This window comes from Callospermophilus lateralis, chromosome 12 (assembly GCF_048772815.1).
Source record: "Callospermophilus lateralis isolate mCalLat2 chromosome 12, mCalLat2.hap1, whole genome shotgun sequence".
In the NCBI taxonomy this organism is placed as follows: Eukaryota; Metazoa; Chordata; class Mammalia; order Rodentia; family Sciuridae; genus Callospermophilus; species Callospermophilus lateralis.
In genome coordinates this window covers 76836246-76857443 of record NC_135316.1, presented here as the reverse complement: position 1 = coordinate 76857443, position 21198 = coordinate 76836246, and the positions used below count along the sequence as shown (strand labels likewise).

General features: G+C 44.0%; 1 protein-coding gene across 7 annotated transcripts; it reads left to right on the top strand.

The window, feature by feature from the left end:
• Window positions 1–1480: 1480 nt before the first annotated feature.
• On the top strand, window positions 1481–20242 carry Slc25a15 (solute carrier family 25 member 15). 7 transcript variants are annotated; one of them, XM_076872329.1, is made up of 8 exons: window positions 1627–1782; window positions 3564–3613; window positions 4241–4355; window positions 9381–9639; window positions 13545–13682; window positions 15857–16026; window positions 16422–16580; window positions 17931–20242. In XM_076872329.1, exons 3-8 carry the CDS (start codon window positions 4301–4303, stop codon window positions 18053–18055), a joined length of 906 nt encoding a protein of 301 aa, XP_076728444.1. In that variant the 5' UTR covers window positions 1627–1782; window positions 3564–3613; window positions 4241–4300; the 3' UTR covers window positions 18056–20242. The 7 variants fall into 7 exon arrangements, 6 of the variants coding, with proteins under 6 accessions (XP_076728443.1, XP_076728444.1, XP_076728445.1 ...); XM_076872328.1 differs by lacking the exons at window positions 1627–1782; window positions 3564–3613 and adding an exon at window positions 1481–1568; XR_013092868.1 differs by adding an exon at window positions 17017–17238 and having other exon boundaries at window positions 1627–4355; window positions 17931–18003.
• The last annotated feature ends 956 nt before the right edge of the window (window positions 20243–21198 follow it).

Sequence of the window (21198 nt, the reverse complement as noted above, 5' to 3'; positions counted from 1 at the left end):
CAGGCCACTGTGCTAGGCATGGGGTTTCAGCTGGCAAGCCAGCCAGGGAACAAATGGATGACAGTTTGTACAGAAAAGGTAACTTTGCAGATTAGGGGTTAATAATTTGAGCAAAATCCTGATTGTTTTGGAGTTTACAGAATAAATGGAGGCTGAGGGTCTCAAGGAGAGGTGGAGGAGAAGAGAAATGTAGAAGGCATGGCTTGGGATTGTAGAGAGTTTGGAACAGCTTTTGTAGGACAGGACAGGAAGGGATGAAAGAAAGACAAGACAAAACATTAGGTTGGGGACTGATGGCCTAGCAAGGGTGAAAATCCCCCATTGGAGTAGCAGCCTCATTTAGCACAGGGACTTCAAGGCAGCTGGTGATGCAGCTATCCCATGGCTGGGATGACCTTAAGAAAGGTTATGTGGCTCACTAAAGGTCATACAGGGACTTTGACACAAATATCCTGGCTCCAAGTCCACAGCTTTCTCATCTCTAACAGGAGCTGGGTCTGTGCTCAATTAGGTTTTCTTTTCCTAGTCTGTAAAAGCCCCAGGACTAGCTGGTAGTGCCAGACTGCTGTAGGTTCCAGCTTGTTTACATGTCACTCTGGGCAAACTGTCTGGATTGTTTCTATAGTTAATTGTCTTCCATAAGCCCAAGTTCCAAAGTACAGATGCTGCAGAGCGCTCAACTACCAGGCTGTGATACTTTCATAGCACTCACTGTGGCCAGGAAGGTCTGTTCTGTTGTGCACTCGATGCTACCAATAAGTCCTGCAGATATTTCAGTCATCAACCTCCAATCATTTAAAGCAATTCTCAATAATCCAACACCATAAGCAAACAAGGCTGAAGTTGGAAAAGAAAGGGAATAAAACAGTGTGGAAAATGAAAATAAATTTAGGCAGGCTGAAACACAGCAATGGGAAGGCAGTGGCTGAGAGTAGCTGTCTTAATTGGACCAAGTTCCTGCCAATTGCCACGTATTAGCTCTTTGCTGTAGGCCACTAAATACTTCATTAATTTTTCCGCTTTTTAGTAAAACGCTAACGAATGGTAGATGTGCCCTATAATTTATTAGGAGCCAGGGGAGCAGAGAAGCTGACTTGGAGTTACAGTTTTCATCAGTGCGTCTTCCAGGACGTCATTAGGGATGGCTTCCCTTGGCGGGAGGGCAGGTGGGAATTAAAACAACAAAAACAAAAATCAGGCAGTAAGCTTGTTGTTTTTTTCATCACTGTCACTCCAGTACGTTCGAATTCGATGAGAAGCTGCTGACCTCCAGCCCCGAGCGCGGCCCGTCCGTCCCGTAGGCGGCTCGGGACGCAGCCGCCCTCCCGCTCCTCCAGCGCTCAGCGGCCAGGGACCGACTTCCGCCGCCCCGGCGCGCGGACCTGGCGGGCGGGCGCAGCGCGCTCCCGACGCCAGGGGCGCTCCTGAGCGGCGCGGGATGGGCGGGAGGGGTGGGCGGAGCGGAGGGCAGGACGCGGCCGACCCGAGGGTTAAGCGGCTGCCTTGGCCGCCCTAGGTAGCAGAGAGGGCGGCGGAGTCTGAGCAGGACGTAGCACGCCAACGCGGCGGTGAGCGCAGCCCGCCGGGAGGAGGGAGCGGGGCGCGGGCGGGCCCGGCCCGGGCGACGTGACCTTTCCGGGCGGCGGGTGACGGCGCACACGTGCCGCGGGCCTCGCGCGCTGTCCCGGGACTGGCCGGCTGCGGCTCGTTCGAGCTTCTTCTGCTTCTGGGCCTCCTTTCCGCAGGGCCCACCTGGAAAACGGTGTCCTCGCCTGCCCCCAGGTCGAGTCATCTGGCCTCGGGGCGCGCGCCACCCTTGCTCGGGCGCCGGGAGCTCCGGGGCGCTGATGAATGGGAGGCTGGCAGGTTCCCCGGAGTGGTTGCGGGGCTGGGACAGCGTTCGGACCCCGGAGAGAAAGCTGGAAATGGACTCCCTAGTCTGCACCTTGCTCGATTCCCTAGTGGCGCGCGGGGTTTGCATCCCAGCGCCCTGTGCCCGGTTTGGGGGCTGGGGTGGCGGGTGGGCTGGTGGCCTCCAGCGTTTGCCTGAAACTGGAATCCTGCGGCAGTTCACCTTCCTTAATGGAAAATGTGGCCTTATCCATCCTCCCGTCAGATAAATTAATTTCCCCAAGAACCAGAAAGAAGTATGGCCAGCGCCGCGGTTTCTGTCTGCCAAGTCATAGTTTGAAAGAGGGGCTTTGGAACACCCAAGGGATTCAGTTTTTCTATCCCAAGTGGTACAACAAGCTCACCAATTTTGATGCATAGTGATCAGTCTTGCCTCCTCCGAGTTTTGTCCTCTCCAAGCCATAGCCACGTATAACCTGAATTAATTGTGCACATCTTCTGAGTTCATCTGTTAGTACTTACCATTATTTTCTATAATTCTACAAGTAGTTATTTGTAGGATTTAATGTGTTTAAATTTGACTTACCTACAGGAGTTGAGTTCACACTGACTAAATAGTATTAACTGCTGTGCTTTTCTTTCCTTCTAAGTAAGGAAAGAATTGTCCACACAGAAAGAGACAAACGTCTTGAGGTGTATCTGAGAGGCCACCTTGGATGTGCTCTGTGCGTCCCAGTTGCTTGTTTCTTCCTTGAAATATACGGCTGGGTGTTTGGGGGGCTTTTTGTTTGTTTTGTGTTGTTGTTTTGGCCAGATTGGACTACTTTAGAATGGGAATTGGTTTGTAGGTATAGTCCTGAAAGACAAGCCTTTTTAAGTTGAATCATGTCTGTGTCACTGACTAGTTCTGTGACCCTGAAGATGACCTTGCCTTCCTTTGGTCTCATTTTTCCTTGTGGAAGATGAGGAGAATGATAACCTTTTCTAAGTAAAAGTTGGAGAGCCACCACTTTGTTATCCTAGTAATGGTCTGTCTCTCCAAGCCTACCAGTAACCATGAAGCACATCTTGTACTTCAACCTTGAATGCTTTATTAACTATTGCGTTTTTATTGCTGGTTAATTTTTTTTTTTTTTTTTTTTTTTTAGTAAAGGAAGCTTCTTGGAGTTTGGTCATTGGCAAAATGCTTCAAGTGGTTTAAAAACTTCTTTGTGGTTACCATTATCTTCTGTTGACATTGATCCAGTGTACCGACCTCCTCCTCAATGTGATGAGGAATGAAATTTGTTCTCTGCTATTCATGAATATGTCACGTAGTTTTAAAACCATACAGAATTGGCTATTTTAGTCTTCTATGTTAAGTAGCTGCCTCTTTAAATTTCCTGGTTAATATTTATTAAGTCCATATCTCAGCAATAGTTGATTTTTATCCAAAGATAGAATAGACTGCAGTTTCTTCAAATACTATAGGCTCTAATCCAAATATAGTAAATCAAGATTTCATGGAGAGAGGCCTGGTAATTTGAACATTTAACAAGTATTTCCAGGTAGATTTTTTATCAAGCAAATTTGGGATTCAGTGGCCCAGATACTGCATTACAAAGTGTGTTTGTTGGGCAGGCATTATCAACCTTACCTGGGAACTAGTTGTGACCACAGACTCTCTGGTTCCACCTAAAGCCTACTGAGTCAGCATCTGCATTTTTAACAAGACCCTAGGTGAATTGTGTGCACAATAACTTTGAGAAGTGCTGGAGAGGAGGTAGGTTATAAGTACGCAGTTGGTTCTCTATGCTGGGCTTTGTTTTGAGAACTTGTGATCCATATTCATGTCAGCCCCATGTGACTATCTGTGATTGACATAACCCCAGCCCCTCACTGTATTTTTAATATTCACCTTGTACAGGTAAGGACCTCTAGCTTTAGGGGTATAACGGGCCACCTTGCCAGAGGAGGCATCCACACTCAGGGACATAGAACTCCACAGAGCTAACCTCTGCCACCTGGGTGTTCTTTTCCAGGCCTCCTTTTAGGCACCCAGCAGCACAGAACCTTCTTCTGAACCTAGAAGTAGTGGGCAATGAATCACTCAGCTTCATTGCCTATCTTGAATTTCCCTCCTTAGGAGTCTGAGCATGGGGGATTGCAGGCATGGTGGCGCATGTCTATAATCCCAGTGACCCTGGAGAATGAGATGGGAGGATTGCAAGTTTGAGGACAGTCTCAGAAATTTAGTGAAATCCTGTCTCACGAATTTTTAAAAAGGGCTGGGGGATGTAGCTTAATGGTAGAGGGCCCCAGGGTTCAATCCCTAGTTCTGCAAAATTAAAATAAGAATCATGGGGGTCTACAAAATCCAGGCTAATGATGAACTCTTGCCTCTTCCCAGGGATATGCAGTACCCATCATAAGCTCCTAAGAGTTGCCTTCCACGTAGCCCAGCTGCACCATGAAATCCAATCCTGCCATCCAAGCTGCCATTGACCTCACAGCAGGGGCTGCAGGTAATCCCAGTAAAAAAACCAATGTTCTGTTTCCTCAAGTACCTTCTCTGCAAGATCAAGTGAAATTGGTATAAAAATATTCCCTTTGTCATCCTAGAAATAATATGCTTAGCCTCAGAGTGAATTTATTAAATGGAAGTATAATATTTTTCAAAACGTGGCAGACAGTAGAGTAATAGTCTTTATATTAAAACTTTGAATCAGGAAGAAAGGTAGGAATGTCCCCAACATATTGCTAGAAAACAGCTCAGAGATGAAATCATTTACCCACTGTCACACAGCTAGGATATACAAGTGACATTGGACTCTGTCTCAAGTTTGGTAGTCTTCAAATCTTTTGTAATACAAAAATAATACCATGTCATCTTTCCGGGAAATGCCATGTGCTGTGTTACTGGTGCTGGGAAAGGAAAGAGGGCACCCTTTAGAAACGAGACTGATATTCCACTGGTTCTTAAAGCCATGGGAGGAAAGGAGAGGTAGTAAGATTTGTTGGGGCTGGTCATATAAGGTGTGCCCATGGGCAGACTGGAGCCTGCCAGGGTCCATTTGCAGGCCAGTCTTTAGGACAATCACCTTCAAGATGCAGGCTCAGCAGATAGCTCAGCCTGAGGCAAATGGTGAAATTGGATTTACACAGTGATCATTTAGTTTTCCAGAGTCCTGTGTTACCTTCGGGTTAGAAGAGCACTGGAATGCTTGTGTTTCCCAATGCTTGTGTTTCCACTGATTCTCATAATGCTTACAGTTCCCCGGACTGGGGAGGCCAGAGGGGTAAGTTGCTCAATGCTCTGTTATCCACTGGGATTTCCCAGGTCAGCAGATAGGCTATGTACAGGGGCTGCCACTTCTCTCCCTGTCCTTAGTCCAACTGTAAAAAAAAAACAATCCTTTTCCAGAAAGGAACTAAATATTTTTTCAGGAGCCAAAGGTCGGCCAAAGTAGGCTAATGAGTAAGTCTGGACATGGTCTCACAGACACTGATAAGGTGCCTGGGGCAAGGGCACCTTTCTGAGGTTAGAGACCATAAGGTGTGTTCCAGTTGACTAGCAGGCCTGGAAGCTGGCTGAGCTCTGCCACAGTGATCTCTTTCCCACTGTGTGCTTTTGGGTCAGCCTTTCATGCTTGGGGGAGAAGAGCTGCAGTTCCCTACACCCCCAGGTACTGGCCTTTCTCCTCTTCCCTGCACCACTGGAAGACACTGAGAATGTGCAACCATCTGAGGCCTCTGATCTCAAACCATCATAAGAACACTCTGGGTACAGTTCTTGTCTTACTGACAAGAACCACATATTTTATTTTATTATTTTATCACATTCTTAACTTTTGGCATTTTATGTTCTTCAGTCAGTATACAGAAGATCTAAGATCTATTGTGGTAGAATTTAAAAGCTTACTTTTTTCTGTTTATATGCATTCAGGTATTTGGGTCAGTTTTTATGTAATTTATGTTTGGATCCTGGTATAGAAATCATTTGTTGATGAAAGTGTTTTGTAAAAATTACAATATTAATATACATTGGGCCCTTAGATATACTGACACTAAATGTTCCTGCTGACTCTGGGTGGGCATTTCTCCCTTTGCTTAGCAACATAGGATCACCCCTCCCTGATGCAGAGCTGCCATGTTTTGCAACTTCCAAGGGCAACATACTCGTTTGCAGGGGCTCTGTGGGCCAGGGACTGGGCAGGGGAGGTACCCATTAGTGACATAAGAACCTGCATTCTACTGAGAGACAGTGGGAATGCAAATGGGAAACACCAGTCTTATTTTTTTGAAGGCCCCAAAGCTTCTGAATTATTGATAAAGCTAGATGGCCCTTTAGAGATCATTGGCTTTAAGGTCACTGTTTACTTAGGAAAGAGTCCCAGAGAAGGATGGAGATTTGTTCATGGTTACGCAGATGGATGGTGTGAAGTCTGGGCCAGGACTGCGGCTTCCTGGTTCCTTGTCTAGTGTTGTCTGTTTTAGTGCCGCCTGATGGGTCAGCAGCCCTGGAGAAGGTCAGGGGTGGTGTGCGGTCTTAACCTCCCTGCCTTTCTGGTCAGATAAACTGCTGGGCTTTGTTTTTTTTCTGTCAGGATCAGAGAACCCCTAGTGATTTGTGGCCACAGCCCACCCAAGGAAGTGATTCCTTTGGAAGTGCGGAGCCAGCTATGGTCCTGGGCGATTTGGGCAGAGCATACACGTGTTGTTCTTTGCGTCTCTCCTTTTTCTTTTAAAGCTTCCCCTGCCAGACAGGTTTTCCATCTAGCTCATCTCCTCTAAAGTGCCAAGAAGTTATCATTTCCCTGTCTGCGCTTGTTGTAGAAGAGATTCCAGGAATGGATCTAGAGCCTGAGGCAGCTAGGATTAGGGGGATTTGAAGAAGATAGTTAGATAATTGGGTAATTGTTGAAATGAGGCAATGTGGATCCCAAAAGTTGAATTTCCTTAAAGGGAAATCTGGATACTTTAAGAGTCAGTAGTTCAACATCTTTAATGTCAAGGCAGCCAGAGCCCTGACAGCTCTGTGGCAGCACACCTTATTAACCAGTGTCATTGGGGAATGAGTACTTCAGATTGTTTGTCCTCTTGAATGCCAAAATGAAAATCCTTTTTTGATAAGAATATCTTAAAAACAATATGCTTCCTTGCCTTTTACTGCTGTTTATTGAGGGGTGTGAAGTACACCTGCCTATCTTCCCTGTGAGCTGTTCCTTCCCCTGACACTGTCCCACCCTGATAGATTTGCCTTCGTGCCTTATGCTTGGCTGCCTGTGTGTCCTGCCTCATAGTCTAAATGACCTGTGGCTAAATGTTGACCACTACCCAGTAACAATGTCTGTCCTCAAAATGAGGTGCACAGCCAGCTGTGACACCCCTGAAAAATAGAGGCTGTTTTCACTTGTTTTTCAGGGAGAAAAGCCTGATCATATGTCTGACTTCTTACACAAGTGAAGAAGTATTTGTTCCCTGCAATCATTCCTGGCTTTCTTGACTTGATAGGTCTCTGAGAACCTGCCAGGTGTGGGTCTGAGCAGCTGGTGCTGGCATTCTGAATAGTCATCACTCATGGGAGGGGTACGCAGGACTTGGGATGTGGGGTATATTACAGGTAAAGTTAGCTCACATCCCAGGGATTCATGGGAGGGAATTAGCATTTGAATATTAGCCATCCACCCTCTCCTTGGAAAGGTCATAGATACACAGCAAATACATATTGTAACCTGTGATGTCTGCTCCCTCCAGGCTGATTGATAAAATAGGGAAACTCAGCATATGAAGAATGGAGGAACTTTGGTTAGGGCAAAGGGAAGAGTGGGGATGGGAAGAGGCAGGGGGTAGGAAAGATGGTGGAATGAGATGGACATCATTACCCTAGGTTCATGTATGAAGACACTACTTGGTGTACAACCAGAGAAATGAAAAATTATGCTCCATTTGTGTACTATGAATCAAAATGCATTCTGCTGTCATATATAACAAATTAGAACAAATAAATAAATTAATTAAAAATATAAATAGGGGCTGGGGTTGTGGCTCAACGGTAGATTGCCCACCTAGCAGATGCATGCCTCAGCACCACATAAAAATGAATAAATAAAATAAAGGTGTGTGTCCAACTACAACTAAAAAATAAACATTAAAAATATAAAAACAATAAAGTGCTATGGAGTGATATCAGCCAAAAAAAAAAAAAAAAATAGGGAAATTCTCCAGTTAAAGTATTAGCATGCTTAATGTGCTGGGAGCTGAGGCAGGAAGATTTTAAGTTTGAGGCTGCCCTCAGAAACATGGCAAGGTCCTTTCTCAAAAAAAAGGGTGGGGGGCACTGGAGATGGAGCTCAGTGGTAGAGTTCCACTGGGTTCTTCATTCCCCTGAACTATAATAACAACAGAAAGGCTTTATGCAGTTCATCTGAATCTAGGTTATCTAAAGCATGTACTCTCTTAAAAATTCTGACAGTTTCATCATCTTTTGGAATAATTATATTGCTTGGATGTACTTGGATCTTATTGTGGTCTAGCCCAGCAGTGCCTAGTAGAGAATAATTTTAAATTAATTATAATAAATCATATTGAATTCTATTCCACAAATTCAGAACTGAGGATAATTTGGCAAGACAGAGTGCATGGGCATCATCATTCCCTAGAAGAAGTGAATGGTAGTGACAGAACCACAGCAATTGTACTTTTCTTGTTGCTTAATAGACCAAGCTGTGTCTCTCTCACGGCAACTGCTGTGTGTTAACCACTTGGCCTTGAGTATCTGATATTCTTACAATATGAAAACGGATAAGTATAGGACTTATGCTAAGCACAGGTTAACTTCAACTTGTTTATGCCAAGTAAAGGTAAATTAAGGTCTACTATCTAGCTAAATACAAATGATTAATTTGTAGAGTTAAAGTTCAAGAGGTTTTCCCTGGAATGAAATATTGTGCTCTGGAGGGATTAATTAGCCAAGCGCCTTGTTTTCTTCATGTGATGCCTGGTGCCCTGTTATTTTCCCATACTCATCAGACTGTGCCGTGGGGCAGTAGGCAAAGACGAGTGATTCTCTGAATTCTGTCTCTCTCACGGCAACTGCTGTGTGTTAACCACTTGTGTAGCAAGTGCTGTGCTAAGCTGTCTCCTCCATTTTGGTTCAACCTCCTGCTAACCCTGTGGTGCGGGCATGGAGTAGGGGCATCTCAGAGGTCGCATCCCTGTCTGGGACCTTACAACAAAGCCAGGCTCCAGCTCCTTCCCTCTGACCCCATTGCCAAGGCACCTAAACACATGCACACCTTTGCAGGCTGGGGCTGTGGAACATACACATCTGCCCTGTGAGTAGGACCCCTTCAGTGTAGAATTTGGGTGCCGGACATAGTAGGGACTTGCTCTGAGTTGATTACTGGACTCTGCTAGAAGGTTTGGGGAGGATAAGAAGTCAGAAGGAACAGAGGTAACGCCTGGGGTAGGACAGCCGGCCTTCATTTCCATGGGTAGCTAAGAAAACCACAGACTCGTGCTAGAGAACACTTGTGTCCTGGTTCCAGGGGGCACAGCATGTGTACTGACTGGGCAGCCCTTTGACACAATGAAGGTGAAGATGCAGACATTCCCGGACCTGTACCGAGGCCTCACAGATTGCTGCCTGAAGACCTACTCCCAGGTGGGCTTCCGTGGCTTCTACAAGGGCACCAGCCCGGCTCTGATCGCCAACATCGCGGAGAACTCGGTGCTCTTCATGTGCTACGGCTTCTGCCAGCAGGTGGTGCGGAGAGCAGTTGGATTGGACAGACAGGCAAAGCTGAGGTTAGTCAGGATACTGATGCCTTGTTCTTCTTCTTCTTCTTCTTTTTTTTTTTTTTTAACAACAACAACAAACAAACACAAAAACATTGTTGTGTGTCCCCGGCGTCTGAGTCTCCTCAGGGGGATGCTTTTTAGATGGACAGAAGTGCTGGACTCAAACCGTACATACAGGTTGGGACCCCAGGGTTAGATCGTGCTTCATCAGCAAAAGGCAACATGTTATGAGAGGTTGCCTGAGCCATGTGGGTTTGAGGAGAAATGTGGAACTTCAGGGAGGGTCAAAAACATCTGAGAAAATGCAGGTGAGCCCCACCTTTCTTTGGCTGAGTCTTCCCCAAACATCAGATCTTGGCTTGGGCTTGGTCGTCCTTGGGGTGTTTAGTATGCAGAGATCAGACAGTTCAGGAGATACTGGGATGTTTAGCTAGCCCTCCTTTGAACGCTGATATATTTAAAATGATGGTATCAGCTTCGAGGTTGCAGAAGGCAGTCTTGGTAGTGGTGTTGGTGGGACTAGAAGCCCTATTGCAGGGGCAGTGCCCACCTGACTAAAGTAGTTCCTTGTGCACAAAAATACCTCAAGGGCTCAACTGTGCCCTTTTATAGGCAGGAGTTCTGTCACGATAGAGGGAGCTTGTGCTTTCAGGGCTAGAGACTGGATGAAATGACTCCAGGAGATGGCATAGGGCAGAGCTCTAGTCCTTTAACCTTCCAGCACAGAGGGCAGGAAGGAAAGAGGAAGTAGATGGGAGCAGGTGGCAAACCAGGAGAGGACAGCACCCCACAGTGGAGACCTAACAAAAATAAAACAGTGTATGTACCTTCCTCCCCACAGAGGGAAGGGTTTCTACTTAAGGAGACCTGGCATTCTGTTTGCCTCAGCCTCCTTAGTAAAGTATGACACAGGAGAGAAGCCAGGGAATCAGTGAGTACCTGTGTGGGTGCTGGTGGCAGGACTTGGCTTCCTCTGACCAGAGCAAGCCCTTCTGGCCACAGAGATAATGACTTCTGCCTTCTTAGGTAAGCAAAGCCATTAAGGGATCAGGCCTTAATGCCCCCTCCCTTCCTCTTCTCTCAGCCTGTGAACAGTGAAGACTGGGAGGAGCATCATGCTTTTCTGATGGAGAAGCTTGGATACCTTAGAGCTGCATTTCCATGCAGTTTCTAGAAGCTCAAGTCAGTGTCCCTGAGAAAGGGTTGGGAGACGCTTCTTTGTGTCTCTTTCATGGAGAAGCACTCTGAGCACACGGATTTCATGCAGTATGGTAGCATTTAGATGGTTGAAGTCACCTAAAAGTTCTTCCTCAAGCCTCGTCTTCTGAGCCTCTCTCAGCCCAGTTTCAGCCCAGTCTTCTTTCTGGTAGATCACAGTTGGGGTTGTGGAATGTTTTATAGGGGTCCCATCTAGAGAGAGGATTTATCAAAGAGTGGTGAAAAGGAAAGAACTGCTTGTGAGAGCCCGTTGTGAATTTTTGCAATCACATCGTCAATATTTATCTGTTCCCGGTTTGAACATGACCCAGAGTGGTGTTCTTCTTTGACCTTTGGCTGGATGGGGTCTTACACAGCAAGAGTATTCAGGTCATGTTTTTTGTTGAAGAGATGACAGCTGATTCTTACAAAACCCCATCCTGTGCCTGTTGCCCTTTCAATTCCATTTTATACATTTATAATACACTTAGAACCTGCAGCCCATGTACTTCATTTTGTGCCCTGGTAGATGAGAGTTTTTATTAGAAAGCCAAAGTCCACTGCAAATCTGATCGGGCCTTGTCCTTGTACTATAATAAGGTGGTTGGTGTTGGCTCAGATGTCTCAGCCATCTCCACACCTGAGGTTGAACCAACTCCCACTTTTATTGACTGCCACCTTTGTTCCAGCAAACTTGGCAAACTCTAGTTAATGATCCTGGACGATTACCTGTCAGCACGTTGACAGAAAGTCCCTGCGTGAGGCCAATTATGGATCTGTAGGCTGGTTAAAAGATGGCAGAATCCATTTTAAGCTTTGTTTTTCAACAAATGAACTAAGGAGTGACGTGAGGGAGAAGTGAACTGAACAGCCTGGGTCAGCTTGTATACACCAAAAGGTTGTGTGTAGGACATTTGTGTACCTGGATGGCTCTGCTGTGTTCATGGTCTTGGTGTAATTCTCCAAGATCAAAAGGAACCAGTACTGCAGTACTGCAAGCAATGTCTTCCTCCTGAAAGAAAGCAAGCCCACACCAAGCCAGATTTTGAGACCTAGACATTTCACCTAAAACCATTGAGTGTGCAGACTTCACCCACCTCTGAGGCCCATTGTCCCCTCCTCTTGGCCTGTGTTGCTGAGGTGGTGTTTTATTCCATTTTCAGTTTCTATAACAGAATACCTGAGAACAAGTAATGGATAAAGAAAAGAAGTTTAGTTCACAGTTCTGGAAGTTCAAGAGCATGGTGCTGGCATCTGCTTGGTTCTGGTGGGGTTTTCTAGCTATATCACAGCACGGCAGATCACATCATGGTGGGAGTATGTGTAAGAGGGAGAGATTTCATGGTGTTACAGTAGGATAGAGAAATTCCCAAGTGAGGCTTGTTCTGTTGATAACAATAGTTTGTTCTTGTGGAAACTAACTGGAGTCCTGTAAGAACTACATTGATCCCTTCCAAGGGTGGCAGTGCCCCTAAGAACCTAACTGCCTTCTACTAGCCCCACCTCTTATAGGTTTCACCACCTCATTAGGGAGCAAGATTCTAGCACATGAACCCTTGGGGACACATTCAGACCAAAGCAGGAGGCTGGCAGCTGACTAGGAAATCTTTTTGGAATGCAGGGACTTTTCATTATAAATTTGTACTGGGTTTTTATCTGTGGTAGTTCATTACATGACCAATTGTTCCAGGATGGATTATAAGCATGAAGGGAAGACCTTAGAACTTAATCTTCTTTAAAGCTTTCTGGCAAATGTACTATAGTTGTGCATGTTTTGAGTGGGGGACCTATAGGTCATTTTTCTTCCTCTCCCTCAGGTGTTTTTGCTTTATTTTGTATGTCACCCTGTGCCTTAGCGTGGTCTACTATAACAAAATGCCGTAGTCTGAGTTGCCTAAATAACAAACATTTCCCCTAGTTCTAGAGACTGGAAGGTCCAAGATCAAGGTGCCAGCAAATTCAGTGTCTGGTGAGGGCTCACTTCCTGCTTCATAGTACTTTCACACTGTGTTCTGACATGGCAGAGAGAGCAAGCTCTCGGGTCCCTTCTTCTTCTTCTTTTTTTTTTTTTTTTGGTACTAGGAGTTGAACCCAGGGGTGCTTAACTGCTGAGCCACATCTTCAGCCCTTTTTTTATTTAGAGACAGGGTTTCGCTAAATTGCTTAGAGCCTCGCTAAATTGCTGAGGCTGACTTGGAACTTGCCATCCTCCTGCCTCAGCCTCCTGAGCCACTGGGATTACAGGTGTGTGACAGTGCGCTAGACTCTGGTCCCTTCTTGTTAGGGCACTAATGCCATGATGAGGGCCTTACTCTCATGACCTCTCTAATTGCCTCTTAAGGACCCTCTTCAAAAACCATCACATTGAGGCGTAGGGCTTCAACACAGGAATTTAGGGTGGAGCGGAACACAAGTATTCAGCCCATATTCAGTACCTAACGAAAACAGCATGGATGTGGCAGCCAGGCAGACCTGGGTGTGATTCCTGCCACTTTGTAGCTGTGTGACTTTGGACACATTATGGATCATTTCTAAGTACCATTTCCCTAGATAGGAATTAGGGTATTGCTGTCACCTCACAGGACACGGGATCCCTTGCTGCAAAAGCATGTGCCAATCCCACTTTAATCTCCATGTTCCCGTTCTTTGAGGTGGAAGCTGAAGGAATGAGTAAGCTGACAGAGGTGGCTTCTGTGCTGTGTGCTTTCTTTTAGTGATCTGCAGAACGCAGCTGCCGGGTCCTTCGCGTCTGCCTTCGCCGCGCTGGTGCTTTGCCCCACAGAGCTTGTGAAATGCCGGCTACAGACCATGTATGAAATGGAGACGTCAGGAAAGATAGCCAGGAGCCAGAAGTAAGTACTGTTTGGAAACAAACGTTAGATCTCTGTTGCCTTGATATAGTAAGTGGGGTTTTTTTTTTCATTTTATATTGTATTAAAATTTAGTAGATTCGGAAACAGATTTATCTACTCCAAAATATTATTTCTAGAACACTTTCCCCTATCAGTCAAGGATTATTTTCTGCAAGGATTTTCTGTGATGGTTGTACTGACTCTGAACCCCATAGGACATCTTAGGCAGATATTCAATACCCCAGAAATGGAGAAGCCTGGAAGTTAGCCCCCTTTGTCTTCTTGGATGTGTATAAGGAATGACCCTCAACCATATTGGGTTTTTTCAACTGCATCTGAGAGCTGATCCCTCTTAAGTGTTGATTTGGATTCTGAGATGGATATTCAGTGCCCATTCCCAGGTTTCATGCGTTGTTCAGGTTGACCACGCCAGATCCTAGTGGTGACTTCTTTGCTCTCTTCCTGCCCTCCCCTGTCCTTCATATATATCTACAAAGGGTCCAAGTTTTGAAAACATTCACAAAACCCTCTGTAAGCACAGAACTCTTCTGTGATCAAATCGCCCTCCAACTTGAAAAAAGATTCTCATCACCCTGTGAGAATGTATATGTCATTCAAGATAACTTATTTGAATTGAAAAGCAATTTATTATCCTTATTAATCACAAAACTTTACTATTGCATCCTAACATCTGGCTGATCAAAGTTCTGGTTGAAGATGTTGAAGTGGTGAATTCCAAGCCTGTGAATTTGCTGGGAAAACTGGTAGACAAATCAGCCATTTTTACTTAGAAGTTTCCACTCAGCAAGAATGGGGTTTGTAATAGTGCCCTGTTTTCTGCATCCTTGAGATTCATTTCATCCAACCTGAATCTATTATTTATTGCCAAGAAGTTCCAAAGTATAAGCCTTGAAAATTTTTTCTTGAACTAGAACATACACATAGTATTGTAAATAAATAAATCATAAGTGTTCAATGCTATACAGAGTCACAAAATGAATGGGCCTTTATAACCAGTCCCTGGATTAAGAAATAGAACACTAATAGCACCCAGAAAGTGGTCCTCATGTGCCTTAGAAGTAGTTTTAGGTAAGTTAAAGATAGCTACGGTTATAACTAAAGGACTTAAGACTGGTAGACACCTTGCAAGAAAAGAATATTTGAGATGTAGCAGGTGCTAAACAAAGCAAGTATAGTAACTCGGGGTAGGGCATGGTTTGGATGCAGGTGGTGTTGTGTGTTGGATTAATGTGTCACATTCTCATGGAATGGGAGCAGCACTGCAGGAAGGGCCTGGCTTATGGGGAATGCCCAACAGAGCCTTCTGAAGCTCTGAGGGAAGATCATCACCCTGAGAGCTTCAGAGTGATGTGGCCTTGATACCTTGGGGGCTTGATCCTTGAGCTCCTCAAGCCAAGTCCCTTGCTCTCTAGAATAAGGAAGGAGAAGAGTATGACTTTTTCCCGAGGATAAAACCTGCTATGGTGCAACCCATCATGAAGAGGAGTCTGTGGACCAGAAGTGTCCTGGCCTCTCCAGGAGTAGGACTCTGGTCTGCTTAAAAGGAGTTCCCTGTACCTCTGCTGCTCTCAAGAATCAATTCTGGATGCTTTTTGCATCACAGGGGCTATAGCTCAGCTCTTAGAATTTCTTTCATCTTGCCTTCAAGTAACCATTTATTCCTTGGCATTAAAACAAAACAATGTGTAAATGCTTGAACAAAATCTCCTAAAAAATAGCAGAAATATTGAAGAGATATGGATCAAAGGAGGTAAGGGACTGATCAAAGACAATACCATTTTATTCTTGTTGAGTTTGGAGGACTCCTAATTATAATTTTAGGTTTCACTTATTTACTTCTGAAAATATAGGTAGCTTTCTTATATATTTTTTTTGATAGTGTAACTTCTAAAAATTTTGGCATTCATTTTAATAAATTATGTTTAACCATAACAGCTTAACGAACCTGATAATAACAGTCTGTTTCTCTGAGATGCTTCTGAGATTCTTTATTCCATAGGAGGATACCTTTTATTTTCAGAATTCTTGATTCCACTTTACAAAATCAACTGCTACCTTCCTTGTGCTTGATCAGTTCTGTTAATTGGGTATGAATGTCCTTGTTCTCCCATCCTTCCTGCTGGCAGTAACTGTCACTCACTGTTCCCTCCCAGTACAGTTTGGTCTGTTGTGAAGACTATACTTAGAAAGGATGGCCCTTTGGGCTTCTACCATGGACTCTCAAGCACTTTACTTCGAGAAGTACCGGGCTATTTCTTCTTCTTCGGTGGCTATGAGCTGAGCAGGTCGTTTTTTGCATCAGGGAGATCAAAAGATGAATTAGGTAAACGTGTTTGCATTAACAGCATTTGGGTATGTGGAGGCTGCTCCCTGGTGGTGTGGTTTCTGGGGATTATCTGCTCAATGCACCTCCATTTGGGGAACCCATCTGGCACTAGAAATTTCTGGGTGCTGAAAAGTAACATGGCAGCAGATGATTGTCCATGCCCTTTCCCCAGGTTTGGTAATTTCCTCAAGACAGGGGCTGAAGCAGAAGCAGCACATCTCAAACTGCTTTATTGGAATATCATTCATTAATTGTTCTGGATCCATTTTAGGGGGTGAAGAAATGCAGAGGTTATTTTTTCCCATGGGGAAATCACTTATTTTCACTGGTTTCTGGAACTATCATATGGCTGTTCTTGAGATCAAATACCATTTGCTGTTTTTCTTCTCTAGGCCCTGTGCCTTTGATGTTAAGTGGTGGAATTGGTGGAATTTGCCTGTGGCTTGCTGTATACCCAGTGGATTGTATAAAATCCAGAATTCAAGTTCTTTCCATGTCTGGAAAACAGGCAGGATTTATCGGAACCTTTCTAGGTGTTGTGAAAAATGAAGGTGAGCCTGGTGCGGTGGCACATGCCTGTGATCCCAGTGACTGGAGAGGCTCAGGCAGGAAGATTGCAGGCTCAAGGCCAGTCCCAGCAATTTAGTGAGACCCTGTATCAAATTGGGGATGTAGCTCAGTCATTAAGGGCCCCCCTGGGTTCAATCCCTAGTATAAAAAAAAAACAACAAAAAAAAACCCAGAAAGGTGAGTCAACTAGTTTCAGAAACAGAGTAGGTGTGTATATAGAGTGATCACTCGCTTCAATACTGTCTTGCTGAGGTTTGATCAGATGTTTAATTGCTCTCTTCTCCCTGCCTCTTATCCTTTTTCTAGCACTGTATATTAATCCACATTTGTAGCTTTCTGTTTCCAGACTCCTTTCTTTAGCTTATTTTCATTATTCTCAAGAATGTTCACAATTCTTTTTCCTAATCCCTTGGGCAGGTACCTGTCAGGATTCTTTGTCTAAATAGCTTGGAGGGAATTTTTAAGATGTGGACTTTGTCCAAGGGGGCGAATGCTCTGAAGTTAGCACCACCTGCTTTATATAATTCAGATATTACAGAAGATAATCTCTAACACGACCACTAAGGGCTTGAAAAGAATGTCCAGCATCCTTAATGCTAAGACTTCTGGAATCAGAAATGGACTGAGCAACTTCTGAAGGTGATTTACTATCAATTTTTAGAGTTATGTAGGAGAATAAAGATTAGTAATGCTTGTATAAAGCCAGCTTTATGCAACCTGTTTGTAAAGACCTGTTTTTCTAGTATCCACTGTACATCTTCAAACTTGGGTTATGAACTTCTGTTTTGATTTTTAAAAGGGAAAGAGTAGTAACACAGAAAAATTTAATTCATATCCCAAATAGAGTACAGACATCTTGTATATTACTCATACTTACCTTCCTGAAAATTTGCATGACACTTTATAATAATTTTACAAAGTACACATGCTTCCTTTATGTAATTCAGTCTTCATAAACATGCTGGGCAGTGCTAATACTAGAAATAGGTCTCTGATCTCAGTGTTGGTGCTCTAGATGCCATCTTTGGCCCCAGAGTTGCTTCTGTCTGCCCATCTTAGGATCAGCTCTGCCCTCTGTCTTCTAGGCATTAATCAGGTATTGAGTTGGTTTATGTTACCTCAGCAACAGTCAGCTTTGCCAAGAGACTTGATCCTTATCTAGTTTCTGTTCGTCTATATAGGAAAACCTGGATGTAAGTCCTCCTACTACTTGTGGGGTTTTAATGCTATTGTTTGGATTTATGAGTACAAGTGTGCCTATTCTATGCAGCTGCATGGAGTATTCCCGAGGGGGAATTGTCACAATCTTTGATTGCCCTTTTGTCTTCTAGGAATAACAGCCTTATATTCTGGACTGAAACCTACTATGATTCGTGCATTCCCTGCCAATGGGGCACTATTTTTGGCCTATGAATACAGCAGGAAGTTGATGATGAGCCAGCTGGAAACATATTGAAGTGTCCTGGTGGGCCTGGATCTAGCACAGGCGTTTGAGGACTCCTGTTCATCTCAGGGTTTCATGGAGTATGAGAACAATGTGGAATTATTTTGAATTCTTGGGAATTTTGTTTTTGTGTTCCCTTCTTCTACCCTATGTCTTAAACTTTATGGAAAGATGTATATCTTACATCATATATTTTCTCCCCAATTGTGTTGTTCTTACCCTTGATAGAGTATGCAGGGTGGCTGATGGCCCAATGAACCTAATTTGAAAGGCTGAATATAGTTTTATTAGGGCATTATTACTTCATGAATCCGTATACGTGCATTTTGGATAGTTATATATTGAGAGAAATTGGTTTCATGTTTAATTTAAAATATCAGAAAACCCAGAGGTGACAATTTTTCACTAAATGGTTATAAATGATTGCTTAAACCATTCTAGTTGTAGGGTCTCTAAAGTCTGGTGAACCTGGGTACTGAGGTTCAAGTTTTCACATGGTACCTGAAAACTAAAATATCCATCTAGATTTTTAATAGACTATACCTGCATACTGGTGTGGTTTCCACATTCTTACTCAAGTTTCAGAGTAGGTATCTTGGATTTTCCCAAGAAGCTTTACTCTTAAAGTGCCATTCATTTTCTAGGTGGGCTCATATTCCACACTTGACTGTGTTGCTGGGTGTATCCCTATAAGATCAGGCCTTTGGGAAGCAGTGGTGGCCTTCACCAACTTCCCTTTCTCTCCTTTCCTAAAGAGCTTTCCCTGTGCTGGGCTGTAGATGAAGGAAAGGGCCCGGAGATGGGCTCTGCTGGGCTGTGCTATTTGATGATGGCTGATAGCAGCTCTTAAACTAATTCTGTCTCTGAGTCCTGGCCTGGGTAGAATTATGGGTGTTCTATTGGCCCAGATTCGGGGCTGTTGATCCACTTTGGACCACGTTGTCCTCTCTGCCCCACCAGTCAGAAAGCCTTCTAGGGAACAGAGAGTGCCAAAGTCAGAAGAAGCCTTTGCTCCCTGTTTGGTGATCAAGTAAATGTGTTCATAGGCAAAGCCCTGTTCTCTCAGAACTGGAAAGAGCTTAGTGCTTAGATTTCACAGTGAATGATGGCAGGACTGACCCATCCTGAAGTTTACCTCAGAATCCACAACTGCTTGCCATGCTTTTTCAGTGTTGGAGCCTTTTGCATTTGGGGCTGGTGGTTTAAATTTTAATGAGTATAGATGGGGTGTGAATTTACAAAGAAGTGTAACATAAGAAAAGCAATTTTATTAAACTAGGTGGTATGTAATATAGGGTCCAACCAGAACAAAGCCCACAGTTCATCTGCTCTCCATGGATTTGGATGGGCAGCTGTGATCTAACAGGGTCATTCTTGTCACCACTAAAGTCAGCCTTATCATTCCGTGCTACTCCAAGACCAGCAGGGCCACTTTCAGTAAGAAGTGTTCTTAGACAGCCTATAGAGCAGAAGTCAGGCAGGCTGACAATTTTAACGAGTCTTACCTGGTGTGTCTGTCCTTGTGGGCAGAATGTAAATGCTGGGCAACACCTCCTGTTTCCTTCGGCTTTCTGCTCTCAGCCAAGCCTGTGGCAACTCTTAGCCATGGTGTCAAGAGAACAGGGTCAGGGAATCAAGGTGTTACCAAATGGGCAGGGTGGAGAGCCAGGGACATTTGGGGTGTGGATGCTTGTCATGCCCGATGTGCTATAGAGCTAGAGCTGGTCCTCTATTGGCTTTTTCTTTATGAAAAAAAAAAAAACATTTTTTTTCTACTTTTCTCTCTATACTAAATGCTCAGTAGCTGCTGAATGGCACTTCATCTGAACAGGCATGAATTGAAGCAAACAGAACATGGGACTGGCTTCTAATCAGAGAACTGCTTTACAGTCCACAGCCTCCTTCCTCAGTGCCCAGGAGCTAGTCCATGTTAGCTCATTTGGCAGTAGATCTTCTCATGGGTTGTCCATTCAAGTTTTAACTAAACATCTTCCATAGAAATAGTGTGCAGCAAGTGGAAGTGAGAATGGAAACCTAAGTCTCCATTTATTTTTCTTTCTGTTTGTTTAATTTGTGATTCAATATTTGGGTACAGTGTGTACCATTTCAGATCTGTACTCCAGACAAAAATATAATAACTTGAAATACTGTGTTAAAGAAATTTGAGTGTTCTGTCATTAAATTATTTACCTAATGTGAGTTGATGATGTTTCATTTAAGTACTTTATGTCTATGCTGAGAATCAACAGTTAGGATTGTTAAGGAGTTACGTATAGTAATGTTACGTATAGTAATATTTCCAGGTGATGGTTTTATTTTAGCAGGCATTTTTCGTCTGCAGGATTTTAGATGCAAAGTAATTTTACTGTAGGATAGTTGACAAAAACATATGGAGCCTGTACCCGCTGCAGTTATGGCCCTCTAGAATTCACTCTCTCCCTTTTGCAGCCTCCATTTTAAAAAACAGTTAAATTTCTTGCTATTAAGTTTTGGATAATTCTATTCCAAGTTAGTAAAATCTACTTAAGAAAACCAGTGCCATTCTGATACATTTCTTACGTTCTTTGAAGAATTATTCACTTTGAGTTCTAAGAAAGTGGTACCCCAAGAGGCCTAACAAGTTTTCTTTATATGAGCAAAACCAGAATTGTGTGGCAATGCATAACTGCCAAAAATTTTGATGAGTCCTGGAGGATTAGGTTATAGTTCAAACAGCAAGATTCTTAAAATTTTGTTTTCTTCCCTCATTGCCAGTATTAGAGAAAGGCTTCACCAAATTAGCTCCCCCTACCCTGCCTCCCTACCGCTCCTTTGCCTAAATCTACCAACAATCTGTCTTCTGAATTATTGCTGCTGGAATTTAAAATGAAATATTATGCAACCTATTCTGCCATAACCATGCTTCTGTAACTCAAATTACAGGGAATGATGTCAGCAATAACATGTAAGGAACTTGAAAACATGCTTTGTGGTCCTTTCCTTCACAAGAAGCCAGATTAGGGTGAAAAATGGAAAAGGTCTATAATTGGACTACAGCATTGGCTATTGGAAACCTTGTTTTGGGGCACTTAGGGGAGAAACAGGGCAGCCAGGCCACCCAGCAGCTTTGCAGCCTTTTGGCTTGTCCAAGTTGCATTCTTTTGTGCCTGCTATAG